The sequence below is a fragment of the Euprymna scolopes genome, chromosome 29 (assembly GCF_053919585.1).
Source record: "Euprymna scolopes isolate OS-2025 chromosome 29, ASM5391958v1, whole genome shotgun sequence".
Lineage (NCBI taxonomy): Eukaryota > Metazoa > Mollusca > Cephalopoda > Sepiida > Sepiolidae > Euprymna > Euprymna scolopes.
The window spans coordinates 12,679,104-12,696,779 of record NC_136510.1 but is presented as its reverse complement, the minus strand read 5'-3'; the positions used below and the strand labels follow the sequence as shown (position 1 = coordinate 12,696,779).

Below are 17,676 nucleotides of genomic sequence, written 5' to 3'. Positions count from 1 at the left end.
AAAATTTCCCCCACTCTATATCTGTGCCTAAATCAAAACGCGGATTCCATGAACAAAGCTTCTTTCTTAGAACTTCACGCCTGTGGAACTCTGTTCCGTCTGCCTGCTTCCCTCCGGACTACAACTTGGATGTCTTCAAGTCTAATGTTAACAAATTCCTAATGAACCGCCCCCTTAAGTAAACACTCCATCAAATCTCCACACTAACGTAATGTACTTGCAATAACCCTTATCCCTGAGTGGCTTCCGGGCCTTGATAAGTGGTGATCACTGTAAAAAAAAAAAAAAAAAAAAAAAAATGCCATACTCAACCAACTGAAACATCGAATCTACTCGTAAAAAAAATTTTTTTCGATCAAAGTTTATGATACTGCATTTTCAGTTTTCGCATCTAAGAGTGTCATTTAGTAATAAACAGACCGGAAAACCAGAGTTATCTCGCCATATTTATCATTTTTAATTGATCTATATAATATTCTGCTTGTTCTTTCCCTAGTTCATACGTTACACCTTGAAAAAGGCTACATTAAATTTTTGAAGGTCAAACTACTTAAGGGGGGGGCAGATTCGTGAAATATGGCTTTAAAATGGCTAATCTGGTAACTCTGGACAAGAATATGAGAGTGACTTCCCTTTGGTGTAACCTCGTTTATGAATATCATAATATATGACTGCTGTAATGGTGCTAGAATAGAATTTGCCATGCAACAATTCTTTATTGAAGAAAGAAGTCACCTAAAGGGAATACTCTAAAAACGAATATGGTTTTATTATCTCTTTTGGACCATGTATCATACAATTATTTTTTGAGTATTAATTCATCTCATTTGGGTCAGTTCTATATTTAAAATACAACGGACACTATTTTTACAGAAATGTTAATAAACTCATTTTCAGTTATAGGTTCTTGTCAAAAAAAAAAAACAAAAAAAAACAAAACAATTTGTGCTATTAAGAAAAATATCATATTTATTGATTCAGTATATTTCTCATTCTGTGGAAGTTCCACGAGTCCTGCTAATATTTTTTAGTTTTTTTTTTTTTTTTATCTTTATATTATTCACTAAATAAGAATGTTTATCTCCCTCTTCCATAATAGGAAGATGTAATTCAAGGTCACAAAAGTGGCATACTTTTTAAATCCCACTTTCATGACCTTGTGTCACAGCGTCCTACAGGAAGAGCACTTTGGCCAGCAAAAATATCTAAGCAGTCCCATCGGTATTCCCCAGTACAGGTGCCTTGAGTGACTAGCAGTAAACTTACCCTGTTCTCAAAGGGTGAAGAAGCAAAGACTGGAAGGATGGACCACCTAGAACTGCACAGTACTATACCTCAGTCAACAGCCCCAACAATTATTTAAATTCTGGTGGCTTGGAGTAAAAATAGTTCATGAATGAGCATTGGACAACCATTTCTTGTTGTTTTAAAATAATACCCATCATGTAAACTTAACTGAACAGAAACAGTTTGGCATCACTTACGTCTCCTTACAAAGACTAAAAATACTGTATTTCAGTTTATAAGGCGACCGTAAGATGAGGTACAAAATTAGATCAAATTTTAATAAATTTATCATATATATCGGTTGTATAAGACGACTGCTAAAATCATGAAACCATGTTTGTTTAGCCTAGGCTAGAGATTGCAACACCCGGTATCTTATGTGGCGCAGTGGTTAGTGACGTTGAATCTACGGTTCCAGGTCATCATCATATCTTATCGCAATAGAAATTAACCCATCGCATGGCAGTGCTGTTTGCCTCCTTAAGGTCTTGGTTTGAGCAATGAGGACCCAATCGGCAGTTTTCCCCTAAGGTGGTGCATCGTTTGTACCTCTCTACATGGATATAAAGGTGAGGTGTCTAGGCTCCACTTGTGGAGATTGTCTTTCGTTTTGCCTACTTTGGCCCTGGCTCTATTTAGAGTCACCCAGTTTTTTCTACCAAGGTTTGAACCCAGGGGGAGCGTTTCTTTTGGGTCTGGTAGGGCTTCATTTTTATTCCTGCTGTTATAGTCTCGCCATCGTTCCATCCTATAGGAGGCAGCTTGCCTGGGATTGATTTCCTCTATATTGATGAAGCTACTGCGAGATTTTAGTCTTTGTCTCACTGATTGGTGCCCAAACGGTGAGTGTCTGGTCGTTAAGCTGTTTGTACCGTTCTATTCTGGTGATGACTTCTCGCCCGATATGTGGTGGTGGAATACCAGTTAGGCAGTATAGAGCTGGCAAGGGAGTTGATCTTAGGGCACCAGTTATGGTCCGGTATGCCTTGTTCAGCTCTACATCAATTTTATGGGCATGGCATGATCTTGCCCATACTGGGGCACAATACTCCGCTGTGGAATGGCACAGTGTGAGAGCTGTTTGCCTCAGTGTTTTGGGGTCGGCACCTCAATTGCTGGTGGCAAGCTTACTGAGAAGGCCGTTTCGTGATGACAGCTTGCCTTTCAATTTGGTAATGCGTTTTCTAAAAGAGTGTTCTGTCCAGAGTTACCCCCAGGTAGACTGGGAAAGGTTCATGTGTAAGCATGTTGTCATTCCACATGACTCGGTCTCCGGGGCAAGTAGCAAACCTTCACGTGGTGCCCCTGTTAATCTTTGGAGACAGATTACTACACCACGCATAGAAATATACGGTTCCAGGTGAGAATTGTCTGAAGATAGTGGTCTCAATCCTATTCAAAGCCAGCCAGAGGCTTACTTGGCCATACGACAACAACTATGGATGGCAGTAATTGCTGAGATGAGTTAGGAGATTCGGAGTTCCTATCCGTTACGGTTACCACCTGACGAAGGTCAGAGGAATAGTTGGCCGAAATGTTGTGAAACAACAACTAAGAAAGATGAGGATAGTAGTCCGAAATAAATAAATTGAAAAATTTCCCGTTTTGATTTTTATTATACACCCTCTGGAATTTTTTGTAAGGGGTGGAGGAGTTTGTTATGTTTCTTAGAAATCACAAATTAGCTGTAATAAAAATAATCCATTTCACTTACAATTCTTTTTCTTCCACACACCATTAAAAATAAATCTCTCTTCCTCGTTTTTTATTAAATAGAATTTTATATTTGGATGTCAAAGTTAAAACAAAAACAATAGCAAGTGAAGGTATTAACGGTTAGCTTAGGTACTATTTGGCTCTTCTTTCATACTGGTTTTACACTTAGAAAATTTAAGCATTTTCATGGAGTTTGGAATGGATTAGGCCAATTACATGTAAAGTGTCTTTCAGGATATGAGAATTTCAAGATACGAAAGCCAAGCCAGAACCAATTAATTTCGTATTCAGAGGTTCCACTGAAATACTAAGTTTAGAATATATATTCTAATTTTGTCCTAAATCCATTACAGGAGTTCAAAATGTTGAATTCAAGGCTAAAGCTTAAATTGAAATTAAGGAATCTTGCTTGGTGTTTAATGACCATGGATCAAATTCAATGCAAATCCAATGTATTTAAATTTGAAAATAAGAGGCTGTGTCCATATTAATCCCCCTCCCCAAATAATTTTAAAACATTCTAAAGAAACTGAAATTTTGAGAGGGGAGGGGGGCTTGGTATATAAATCCATTTTTTTTTTTTATAAATGAAAAAAATACGTGGGAAAAAATATTTGCAACGATTCATTCTATACAATTAAACATAAGTTGTCATTTTTTTTTATATTATTCATAATTGGAGAGGGATACTAATATTTCCCTAATTCCATGCAATAAATCCAACTCAGCTGACTTCATAGTCTACATAAGTTATCCATTGGGCCATTTATGTTTCTCTCTTGTGGCGGCATGAGAACTGCTTTGTAGATTAGATGTTAAAGTGTCAGGTTATCCGTTTTTCCCACCATCAGTTTCTGCCCTTTTGTGCGACAAGGACATCCAAACATTCAGGAAACGGAACCAAGGAAAAAAAGGAAACATTTACAAAGAGATAGCATTCCAGTTATTATAACTTACAATCTAGTTCTTACTAACATCGCTTTCTATTCTTTTGTTTTTGCCTTATATATATATATATATATATATATATATATATATATGAGGATTGCAACGTCTTGTCAGACGAGTGCCACTCCCTCAAACACTTAAAGTCCAGGAGTCTAAAAATTATTTTTTTTTTTAGTCCTACCAGTGAATTCATACGCTCAAGCTGGCAGATTCTTAGCTTTGTACGACAGCTAAGTCTCTCTCTCGGTTCAAAATGTTGAGATCCAGCAACAAGCAAGAGCAGGATAGCCAGCAACAAGTTAAACTGCAGACCAGCTTAATGCGGGTACTGGTCTCCCGCTTTATGTTTTTGTTTTTTTAAATCAGATTTGCTTCTCCTAGAAAGGTTGCCTTCACCACAGCTTACGGGAGCCCTCTCCACTCCAACACACACAAACACACGGTGCTAGTTGGCCGTTAACTCTGAAAAAGGGTTCAGTCCCCCCTTGGAAGGATTATATATATATATATCACACACATACACACGTTGATGAGTCTGTGAAAAGATTGAATACACATATTTTGAAATATATGCTCACCTGTAATACATTTTTTACTGATTTTTATGCATTATGAAAAAATATCCGACAGGTGTGAGAAAGTGTTTAAAACGATAGAGAGAACCGACTTTACAAGAAATAGCAATAAATCTAATATATGAACTATGAGAAAGAAATATCAAGAAGTTTGAGTTGATCGTGATAAAAATAATCTAATATTCGTTCGCTTGGGGTCACCGGGGATGAAATTTGTATTAGTGCGGGATGAGGGAGAGGCAGGCAGAAAAGATTAATTTCTTTCATTCTGGTTGGTAATGTTCGAAAAAACTATACTGAAACTAGGTTAAACAGTCGGATGTTGATAACTTTTTTTTTTTTTATATTAAATAAGTTGTTAATGTTTGTGTCTGAATGAAAGAGGACATCTTTAAAAAGTAAACTAATTGAGAGAGATGAAGAGAGACTAACGCTACTATTTTCTTATCCAAGCCCCACGGACAATGCCGAGCATCCCCTGTAACTACACGCCCCCCACACACACACACTTTTTATACCCACGAATGTAAATATACGCAACTTAAATAACCGATAGTTTGAATTTTAAAAATTCAAGACTGAAAACAAAAATGGGGGGATAACTGCTAATACAAAAAAGGTAGATTACTCCGATCGACTTGCTAAATACTTTAGAAAAAAAAAAATTAAAAAAATAAATCTGGGATGATGAAAATATGTAGGATGTTTGCGGTCTCCAGTTACAGCAACATCTTTCCATATTCTGTTAACGAGTGGAGTCATTGAATTCGTTTTTAAAAATTATGCAATAAGTTATATAAAAAAGAATAAAATTAATTGGTATTTTTCAAAGATTGGTAAAACTGCAGTTTAGTGGCCTAAACATAATACGATGAAAATTTGTGCACAGGCAATAAAAATTGCTTTATCTTAGTTTCGTTAAATATTAGCAAATAAACATTTCGAGTTAAAATCTATTTAGTATTACGCTTGTAATCTTAACACGTTTGAAATGTAATAATCACCAACTTCAATTTGTATGAAGACTCCACTTTCTTTTTTTTCCTGGCGATTATTTAAGCCTAAGTACACATTCCACGCTTCTTGATAAAATTACAAATGAATGATACACTATCGGAATATCGATTGTTATTTTCACACGTTTCAGCTAATCTAATCTTCAACCTTTCTTCAGGTGTATCTTTTCGAACTCGGGCACCTATACAGAAATGTTGAATTGAACCCTATATTTATCAAATAGGTTGGGGAAGGGGGTAGATTGTTCTTGCTCTATCAGCTATGGCCGAGTATAAAGTTTTAATTTTTTCTCAATCTATATTTATTTCTATATAATATCCTGCTTGTCCTTTCCTCAGTTAGTCTGTATATTACGCTTTGAAAAAGACCAAAAATAATTTTTGAAGGCCAAACTGTGTCAAAAAAGGCCAAATTTGCCAAATTTGGCTTTAAAAAGGCCAAATTTGCAAAATTTGCCAAATTTGGCTTTTAAAAAGGCCAATCTGGCAACTCTGGATAAGAATATGAATATCTCTTTGATTTAGACTCGTTTTCAAATATTGTTATAATAAAAATTTATTATTATTTGTGATAGTGTAAGAAAGGAACTCATAATTTTGACATGCAGCGGTTATTCACTGCAGAAAGTCAGCAAAATGTTACGCAAGAAAAAGAGAACTTTCGAAAGAACCTTGTCTGCCAAAAAGTACTGGACTGAAGGAATAAATTAAAGATTGTCTCTTACAATGTGATTTTATTATTTGTATTGAACTATGTAGCACAACATTACTTTCTGAATATTTATTAGTACAGGGTGTCCAGAAAGTCAGTAAAAAAATAAATAAAATCTCCAGTAGAACCCAGGGATACAGTAGCCCTAGGATAAGTTTTTTTCAGATTACGATGTGAAATACAAGGTTTTTTCTGGTCCCCTGGTTACAGTATTTACCATGCCTTATGGTGTAATTGGTGTTATTTGATTATATACATGTGTATTATATATTGTATGGCATTTTGTTACTACTTTTTGATATGTACCGTATAAAACTTTGCTTAGACCCCACCATACAGCGATTTCACCTTAGGATCCTAACCCCAGAACGGAGTATCCCGGGGTTCTACTGTGTTTAAAGGTTAGCATTTCTTAGAACTTTTTATATACTCCCTAGATTATAATATCTCCAGTTTGCGAAAAGAGGTCGTGGCTATCTTTTATTTGAGTGACTTTTATCTTATAAAATTTGTGCTATTTCTTTCTCTCGCATGTTTGTTTGGCTTTTTTGTATATAAAAGCGAAACTATGAAAGCGAAGACGTGTTCTTGGCCTTCCGTGCTGGCACGTCCATTAAGCAATCAGCTTTGATCAATGCGGGGAAAACCCTTCATATCAGACAATTGCTATTCATTTGGACACCCCTCTTTTTGTGGAGGAGCTAGTTTTCCCAAACATCTTGAAAGCGTAAAGCTTAACTAGCTTGAAGCCAGAATTAACTGCGTGATTACATTTCTCTATAGTGTGATGTTTGGCCTAGAAAGCAGACGTTCGTTTAAGCACCAGCATTTTTTTTTTAAGCGTTTAATTTCAACAATTTTCACTTCCTCTGCCCTCTTACCTACACAAACAGCCGGGCACCCCCGCTAGTCTATAATATAAAGGGCAAAAATCTGTGTGTGTATGTGTGTATGTGTGTATGTGTGTGTGTGTGTTTGTATGTCTGCTAAAAACTTTTGACAGACGCCTTGGAATGTGACGAAACTGGTATCATTTTAAACCTCGAACTTTCAGGCAACAAATATCGAAAAATTGGTCAAAAAACATTAATTCCTTCACCCTCAACTGGGCAATTTTCTACAAAGAGGGGTCGTTTTTTTTTATTTTTATTTTGCAGATATTTCCACAAGTCATCCAATCTTCAATTAACTAGTCTTAATTTTGATGTTTGCTACTTCCAGTTTTGTGATGGACGCAACGACAAAGACATGTTTTTTTTTCACAATCTTTTCCTCCTTCGTGGTACAGGTCTGAGCCCACCTGCCCACTACCACTTTTTTTTTTTTTGCTCAACATACACCTCCAAACACCCAGCCAATGCCGGGCACCCAAGCTAGTTGTTGTTAAAAGCCTACTTTTTATATAAAAAAAAAAAAAAATGATTAAAACTCCTTAATATACGCAGTCACGAATAGATAAGCTACTACATGAAGATTAACTAATTTGCATATTCCTTGCAAAAGGGAGCATTAATTATTTATAATTTCTTTTTAGATGATTAGTTACATTTCATTGTTACACTGAATTCGATTTATGCAGAGTTTCTAAATTCTGCAGAATTTAGGATGAAAATATTCTAACATGCAGAGATTATATATATATATATATATATGAAAAGTAATATGGTTAAGATTAAACATGGAAAAGTAGAAGGACTAGTTAAAACTGGAAAAGAAAAAGACAAGATATTTTAGTAAAAAATATAAATTTATAACTTAAAATAGTGCAGCATTAAGAATTTTTAAAAAATCAATTTAACATTATATAATCAATTCTTAATGCTGCAAGATTATCTACATATATATAAAAGTGAACGTGTGTGTGTGTGTGTGTACACATCTCCCTATGCAATAACTCAATTTTAAGTCTACAGACTCGAAATTTGATATACAGGGTATTGAGATTTGGGAAAATCTTTGTAATCAGTTTTCGGCCATTAATTTGGCTGTTAAGGGGGTCAAAGTTCAACGATTTGACCTTGAGAACTCTACCAAACTCCTCCATCAATTTGGGGTCTAAACACTTGAAATTTTAGATTTTTAGATACAAGTTTCTTGGACATGGATCTAACATAACTTGATTTGAGCCCATAACAATAAATGTTAAGGGGTCATAATTTTTTTTTGCTCAACATATACTTCCAAACACCCGGGCAACGCCAGGTTGAAATGCTAGTAAGTTATAAATTTATATTTTTTACTAAAATATCTTGTCTTTTCCAGCTTTAAAAACTAGTACTTTTACTTTCCTATGTTTAATTTTAACCATATTTTTCATGCTTGCATTTTTCTATGTAATCCATGATTTTTCCAGGCTTTGCTTTGAAATATTTTCTGTTTCACTTGTTACCTCTCTCTCTTTGATTTCTCTCTTTTTCTCTGTCTGGATTGTGGCGTTCATTCAGCAGTCAGTTTTTTTCCAGTGAGCAAAGGTGAAAGGTCGGTTAGCATTTAAACAGTGACAGTGAATTATCAGCGACAGTACAGCTGAGAGACAGATCAGGACAGTGGTGAATTATTAGCGATGTCTCATTATGTTATCATCTGTTGTCCCCAGCCTATTTGCGGTAGCGTAACAGATTCGGTTGCAATAGAAACCAACAGCCAATCAGAAAAAACCCTTGCTATATTCCTTACAAATTCTGAGAATTTTTTAACATAGTATTTTTATTATTACGAAAATTGAAAATTTTTTCTTTTTCAAAATATAGCTGAGAAAGTGACGTATGAACTGTAGAAATTGTTTGAAATTTGATCGCAAAATGAGTGAGCGGTGAAGCTTTAAAGCAGTTCTAAAGGAGTAAAACACTTAACCATATTAACACAGTAGTGCTTGAATGGGATAGAAAAGTGAAAAAAGTGTGTGTGTGTGTGTGTGTGTGTGTGTGTGTGTGTGTGTGCGCCTGAGAACTCGCAACCTATATACTTAATTTTTGATCTACAGACTTGAAATTTGATATATAGGGTATTCAGACGTGAAAAACTTTGTAGTCGGTTTCCATTCAGAAAAAAAGGGCTGCTAAGGGGTCAGAATTGAAAAATTGGTTCTTGGGGTCATCAGATTTTTATCTGTTAACTGTTTCATGACTGTGCATGCTTGAATCGTTCACATGACAGCTTCCTTATGTTAATAAGTAGGAAGATCGTGGCAAGCTGGTCTAATAGTTATTGCACTTGACTATCTTTAGGTTTCGATTTTGATCTCACCTGGAGTATTTTTTTTTTCTACTTACAAGGAGTGAACTGTTAATAAAAAAATAATACTCCCATGCACAACTTAATTTCTTTCAGTTTAAAAAAAGAATTTTTTTAAAAATATTGGACAATACCAGGTACATCTGCTAGTATATATATATATATATATATATATATATATATATATACACACACACACACACCTTTCACAATAAAGCTAGAACCCAGAATTAGATAGAATCGAGCAATTGCATCGACAATGGACAACGCCAGACTTCCGAAATCGTGTCTGGAGAGTCGGCTAATTTCAGTTAATGTTTGTAGAAGTGATATCTACCACCTGCATACCAGCAGTAACTATCTTAGTTGTATAGGACGCGTTGTTTGTCACATTGTAGAATGTAGAACTGGATAAAAATATAAGAATTTGAAAATAATCGAGGCATAGCCAATAGATTGCACCGTGGCCCATATGGTAAGGCCGTCAGTATTGCACACTTCATGAGTGCAACGATCTGGGTTCGTGCCTATGTCGGAAGACGTCAGTGATGAGATGCAGTACATCAAAACCCACTTTGGGTCTGGCGTTGTCCATTGTCGATGCAATTGCTCGATTCTATCTAATTCTGGGTTCTAGCTTTATTGTGAAAGGTGTATGAACGAGTATTTATATATCTATCTATAATCTCCTCTTAATGTCTAATATAGATATATATATACTCGGGTTTTTTTTTTTTATATTCAAAAGTAATGGACTAATGAATTCAACGAGGTTGTTAGATAGTGCTCAATAAAAAGAGCTGATAATACTTGTTTATTGTTATATAAACATGCTCACATCCCGCTGCTACAAATTGCAAACAAGTGGCTATTTGTAGCAGCGGGATGTGAGCATGTTTATATAACAATAAACAAGTATATATATATATATATATATATATATATACTAGACTACCCGTGACCTGTTGGGTCAGTATGTTATATTAGCTATGGAATTCATGTATGAGCGTGACACTTGTGATGTAAAGAAAATAGTTTGTTTTTGACATAACAGAAACATTTCTATGAAAGTATATTAAAATGAAAAATCACGGACGGATCACTCAAACATGAAAAAAAAATCCTCCCTATTCATGTAAAGTTACCTATTTTTCTGAATAATCGCTCAAAAATCGAAAATTAAACATGATTTTCCTATGAATCGAATGCCGACGAAAGTCATTTAGCAGCAAAAACTTACATGAACCTACCGATAAGAAATATAAGAATGAAAAACCCATATTGGAATCATTCAACCAAGTTATAGAAACTTAAAATCTAAAAAATAAAAATAAAACCTAAATAAATAAAATAAAACCAATATTGAAACAAATGACCAAATGTGTCAACAAATTCACCGTTCTCACAACTGTTTTGTATCTAGAAATGTAAACAAAAAAGGAAGGAAGGAAAAGGGACAGAGAGTAGTAGTAGTCTTGGCTTTACTATAATTGTTCTTATGTTTGTCAACGGGTTAAAGATATTTAGTTGTAAGAAAATAGCGACAGCATAGTTGTCATAAAGAATAGTTGCAAAACACATCCACTCTTCCCATGTTGAATAATAATTTTGAAATAATGTTAATATTTCAGTGCGCAGGTCAAAATCTGCAAAACAAGTGATTTGTGTTTATTTGTTTATGTTGTTATGGGTTAATGTTTATGCGCAATCGGATGTTGTAAACTGGAAAGTGGGTTACATTACTTGTTACAAGGTCATTTGAGTTTTATAATTATATAGATATATATAAGTGACTTTGTTGGTGTTGTGTGAAAAGTGTTAAACTCCTCTCTGAATATTTGATCTACAGAGTTAAAATTTGACATAGGATATTTGGAGTTTTAGCACACTTAATTTGGTTTTTATCTGGCAAAAATTGCTGTTAAGGAGTCAAATTTGAAAACAAAATAGTTGACCTGGGCAGAATTAATCTACTAAATCTGTTTATAGGTTGAACAACATTTTTTTAAATCTATTTATGTGTGTATGAGTGTGGCTTAGAGGCTAAGGAATGAGGTTTGAGAGTGGTACGTTTTGGTTTCGATTCTAGCTGATGACACAAAGTTGTCTTTTTTTAAAGTTTTTTTTTTCTTTTTTTCTTTTTACTTTTTATAGCAATACTATGTATTAGGTACAATATAATAATTGATAGAGAATCGTCTCTATAATAATACATAATCTGTATTATTTACAATATCATATTTAAGCATATCACACGCCTGGGCAACACCGGGTGACCTGCTAGTCAAACAAAAAAGCTGATATGCCGCAAAACGTATCAGACTTCTTGGATAAGAGTCCTAAGAGGCACTGTGCAGAACACTTTCTTGCCTCGACAGAATACAAAATCGACTTTGTAATCTAGTGGGTGGTTGTATTCAGTTCCCTACAGGCAGTTTCTCAAGGGAGAGATGTTAATGTTTCTCTGCTGTATCACTGTTTTCATGTTACATTCTCAACTAAGCTCCAAATTACTAGACCACAACAGTATCCGTTACATCAATTACGGACCTCCTTTATTCCTGATGGAACAAAGATCAGATGAAAATTTTAACTCGGCATTGTAAATTCCATAGTCTGTAATTGTATCCACTGTGTTAATAATGCGCACAGTGCCCCCCCCCCCCCCCCCGCAATCCACCCAGCACCAATTTAAAGAATCTGTTGATTCAACGGTAATTTTTTTTTTAAATGTTTTTTTTTTTTTTTTTTTGTTAAACAGCAACAAGAACAAATTTCCTGGTAAATGTTAAAGGAAACGACTCCATCTGATTGTGATGAGAAGAGATAATGATCAGATCTAATTTAAATGAGACTGGTAGATCGAGTAAACAGACAGAGGAGGCAGAAGGAGGGCAGAGAGGAAAAAAGAAAACGATTTTATCTTCATCATGAGAGCATCAATGAGAAGCTCAAAGCCAACGAATTTCAACAAGAATGACAAAAAAAAACAAAATAGAATTTTCTTTTAAATGATTGATAAATGAAGAAAATAAAAACGAGATACATTTCAATCTATTTGCTCCACTCTATCACGTTTATTTACACAAACATTAGTTACATATGTGCAGACATGTTTCTGTAGGCACAGCTAATTCAGAGATACCACATCGTTAGGCTACAGAGAAAATATTCTACAGAACTTAGTCCAAGAAATATTCTTTATATAAAAAAAAAGAATTTTTTAGCTTTTACTAGAGGAGGACAAAAGTAGCAAAAAACTACTAGAAATGTGAGGGAAGGGTAAAAACAAAGGGGGAGGTCGCAGAAAGTTGGTCAGTTTATCGTTGGGACGTGCGTTTATAGTAACCTTTTTATTTCTCACTTATCAAATCTTTAGTTTCAAGTCGCTTATTTGGCGTTGATATACTTTTATACTTAAACAACGTCTACCTACGCAAGAATGGTTTTGTGTAGAAGTAGTTGCATAACTGTAGGCTTTGTGAATCCGCACTAATGGAATAGGATAAGTTTGTTTGTATGCTAATTTGCGCCATCTTGTTTTCACAGTTTGCTAAATAGCAGAAACTGATAATCCAGTATTCCAAGAAATGCAAATGGACAACTAATGAGAACGGTGGAAAATGCAATCCGCTACCTGTATAAGGGTCAGATACATCCTAAAATAGAATACTGTTGCCACCTTGGCGCACCTTATCTTGCCCCTAACAAAGTTCAAAACTGGCTTCGAAACATAGGTGATGCTCTTTTCTCTTCCCTGCAACCTTTTTGTCACAGAAGAGATGTTGCGAGCCTATCTCTGCTCTATCATTATTTTCCTGGAAAGTGCTCATCTGAACTGCAATCTATGGTCTACCCCTACCAAACTTTCACAAAAAAGCACTCATCTAGCCACAACCACTATCAATTCCCCCCCCCTATCTGTATCTAAATATAAACTGATTGAATGGACAAAGCTTCCTTTCTAGAACTGCCTGCCTGTAAAACTGTTCTGCTTGCCTGCATTTTTAGTTTTGACTACAATGATTGTCTTCAAGTCAAATGTAAACAAATTCTTGTTGAGCAGTTTCTTTAAATCAAATTATAGCCAATTTCCATCACTAACAATCATTATGCTGCTGTCCATGCAACCATTGTATACTCATTAAACCTTATCCTCGAGTAGCCTTTTGGGCCTTGATAAATGATAAGTGGTGACAAAACAAAAATTTTTTAAAAAATACAAATCAGTTAATATGAACTTATTGCTTGATATAATTAAGATGGTAGATGTCTTTAATATTTTGAGAATAAAATCTTTTTTCAAAAAGAAAAACCAAAAGAAAGTTGTTAAAAATAGTTAACAGCGGTCAATTTATTTTAATGAAAGATGTCTTACTTTTGATGAGTCCAGCTCTGGCCTTCTTATAAAGGCCTTTAATGTCTCTGTTCTCGCAGATCTCCAATGACGTGTTCACATAGCATTCAAAGAACGGTAGGTGATCTTGGATATGCAACTGGCGGGCATTTTCTCGGTCCTAAAAAGAGAACAAAAGAAATGTAATTGCTCAGTTAAAAAAAAAAAAAAAATAGAAGTAAAATTAAAATAAAAGCTTAAGAAAACAAAACAGATAGTTGATTTAAACTTCTCACTGTATAATGTTTTATTTTGCTAAGAAAGTCATATAAAAATTACATACATCTATATATATAAAAGCGAAAATGTATGTATATTTGTATGTGTGTTCGCTTTTTCTCTATGTCTACAAAACGCTTTTTTCAGAGAAGCGGTCGCTCGCCTAACAACTTTTTAAAACTTTTTATATCACATAAATCGTAATATCTCACAGTTAACAACGAAGCTCGCCTGTCTATTTAATTTGCTCGATTTTGGGAAGATAAATATTCAACATTTGTCGCTCGCTGCATATGGGTTAGTCTTTTTCCAATAACATCTTGGGAAGCGTTCCCACAGTAAATGAAATACTATCCTGCAGTCAAACTTGACCTCATTAAGTCATTAAAACGGGCACCTGCCAAATCCAAGTAATTAAATAAATTCAAACGTGTTTCCGTTAGCATCTCGCGGTGGGGCAATGGTTAACGTCGCACGTTTTTTTTTCACACTTTAATTTACAACTTTGCCTCAAGGGTTCGGGTTCGATCCTCATACTTACCTACCAAAATATTTTTTTACCCCCCCCCCACCCCTGGAGTTTCCACACACACACCTCCAAACACCCGGGCAACGTCGGGTACCCCTCGCTAGTCTATATATATAAAAGCGAAAATGTGTGTATGTATGTATGTATGTATGTATGTATGTGTGTGTGTGTGTGTGTGTGTGTGTGTGTTTGTATGCCCCCCCAAAAAATTTGATACGGGTCACGGATTTTCACGATACTGGTATCATTTTAAAGTTCGATCCTTCGCCTGACAAATATCGAAAAATTGGCCAAAAGCATTAATTCCTTCACCCTAAAATTTTATTTTAATGAAAGATGTCTTACAGGGAGGGGTCAGCAAAAACCGTCCTCATGACAAGTTCGCTTCTACGCATGCGCAAATGACGTCGGAACATGATTTAGTTTAAATATTTAATAAACCCGATCCAATTTTGTCGGCCTCGTCATGGCTCACTTACTTAGAGGGTGGCCTCATTATCTAAAGGTTTTTCGTTCGAATCGTGGTGTAAGATGTCTTTTTCGATTTTTAACATTTTAATATTGAAACAGGGTTATTTAAGCCATTTTTCACGCGCTTTTCTTTTGGGGGGGGGTATTTTTCAGATTTTTTAAAAGAAGTTTTAAGGTTCGTTTTTCTGTTTTCTTTTTCCATCACATTCGCGTTTACTTTTTGTTTTTCTGATTTTTACATTTAACATCGTTCGTTTGCCTTACGTTATTTTTTTTGGTATTTTTTCGATTTTTTTAAGTTTTAACATTTTTAATATTTAAAAATATTTACTTCGCTTATTCTTATATTTTGATTAACACCCCCTCCCCGACCGAGCACACACACCTCTAAACACCCGGGCAACGCAAAAACACATTAGCAGAAAGAGATAGCGACTGACTACAGCGAGGTCAAAATCTCCCTGGACAAACCAAATAAAAAAGCAATAAAAATTCAGCATTCCAATGTATAATAAACACTTACAAGCCTCCACCCCTTGGAAAAACTTCAAACTAACTACGAAAATCGCCATTTTTACACATTTGAAAATAATTTCTGACGAGGACGCATCAGACCGTCTGAAACGTGCGTAAACGATTTCAATGACTTAAAAACATTATTACAATGATCCAAACATAATTCTCAATGAAAAACCAAGACACGGAATAATAAAATAATGTTAAAAAATACACATTGTTGGTGACTACTCCCTTATTTAAATATACATCTTTCTTTCGTTGGACACACACACACACACATAAAAAATGCAAAATGTGTGTGTGTTTGCAAAAAACTTGACACCCACAACAAAATCAGTATCGTTAGAAAGATCAAACTCTCGGAGGACAAATATCCAAAAATTGACCAAGATTATTCTTTCACAGTCAACTGGGCCATTCTTTGCAAGGAGGGATCAGTTTTTTGTGTCAACATTTTTGCAAAATCATTCATGCCTCGCGTTCTCAACGTACGTTTTAAAGGCGCTATTTTGAAGGCCCATAATGTCATAGTGTGCCGTGGGTGAAACGACTAAAGTGTTTGCTTTTTTCACCTCCTTTTTCTCTTTCGCGTTACAGGTTCGAGTCTGGTTACTGCAGCTAATTTTTTTTTTTTTGTGCATTCGCACAACTCGCTGAATTGAAACATTTTATTTTTGCATCCGCACAGGTACTCGCTCAATTGAAACATTTGTTTTAGAGCTGGGTTGCTCAATAGTCTTACTATACCATCTCTTCACACCAAGGCAACGCCAGGTACCCCCGCTAGTCTTTTAATATATAAACGGCAAAATGTGCGTGTGTCTCCCAAAATTTTTTCTCACACGGGTCAGATCAGGTTGAGATCAGTACCATCTGAAAGAGTGATGTCTATCAAATAATATGTGAGAATTAGAAAAAACGGTCAATTATTTCGTATAGAAATAAACGTTTAAATAAAGGGAGGGTCAGAAAAATCGTGCCTTTCTAAACGACTTGAAAAACTGCACATGCGCAGTGAAGCATTATTTTTTATTTATTTATTTTAATTCGTTTAAATAACAGCATTTCCAAGGTTATTTCGCTCTCAACGTCCTAAGGCTGTTGATTAGGAAGTTGCGTCGAAAGCTTTAGTTTTCACGTTCTGTGATCTTTTTATTTATTTTTTCTTTAAACAGGGTTGTTTTGTAATTTTAAATAATTTCCTTATTTCGATTCTTTTGTCACAAATTTTAAGTTTTAACATTTTATCAGGGTCCAAAGATTATTATCTGCTATAACATTTTTCTTATTTCGAGGGTTATGTGATTTTTTTTTTCTTTTATAAAAATCATTTTTATAATGATTATTTTGCTTAAAACAAATTCTACTTTTTTAGAACTGAATTATTTTTTATTTCGTTTTCATTGCAACATACCGTAACGACATGTAACATGGTCTTTTTTTTTTTTTTAAACAGGGTTGTTTTGTAATTTTAAAAACAATTTATTTCGATTTTTTTCATCAGAGGTTTTAAAAGAAAGTTTTAACTTTCGGATTACGTAATGTGATTTTTTTTTCTTCTTTTAATTAATCATTTTTATAACGGTTATTTCGCTTAGAAAAAATTATACTTTTCTAAAACTGAATCATTCTTTGATTTCATTGCAACACACCATAACAAGAAATCTTTCAAGACTTAGTTTATCCATTCTTTTATTTTCGAGTTAACAGCCGTGTCCAAACCCAACTTCACCTCCACCCGGGCAACGCTGGGTACCCATGCTAGTCTATTATATAAAGGAAAATTGTCTGTGTGCTTGTATGTCTCGCAAAAACTTTCGACAGATGCAGCAAACAGACAAAATTAGTATCGTTAGAAAGATCGATCTCTCGGACGACATATCTAAAAATTGGACAAAAACATCTCACCGGACGTCCACAGAATGGAAATGAGTACAAAAGTTTTGGATATAAAAAAAAAAATAAATAAATAAAACGCCAAAATTTCTATGAATTGTGTATTAAATATTTCTATTTTCTTCTCTAGTAAAACCTGTTGATTGTTGACTCAATCT

At 34.7% G+C, this 17,676-nt stretch overlaps 1 protein-coding gene across 5 annotated transcripts in view; it reads right to left on the bottom strand.

Moving 5' to 3' along the window:
* The window catches only part of LOC145252481 (bifunctional 3'-phosphoadenosine 5'-phosphosulfate synthase-like), a 357,476-nt gene that overhangs the window by 65,403 nt on the left and 274,397 nt on the right, over positions 1–17,676 (bottom strand). For all 5 annotated transcript variants that reach the window (XM_080111908.1, XM_080111910.1, XM_080111907.1 and 2 more), the window contains exon 3: positions 13,867–14,005. In XM_080111908.1, the coding sequence (XP_079968034.1) occupies positions 13,867–14,005 (139 nt within the window). The remainder of the gene's footprint in view (positions 1–13,866; positions 14,006–17,676) is intronic.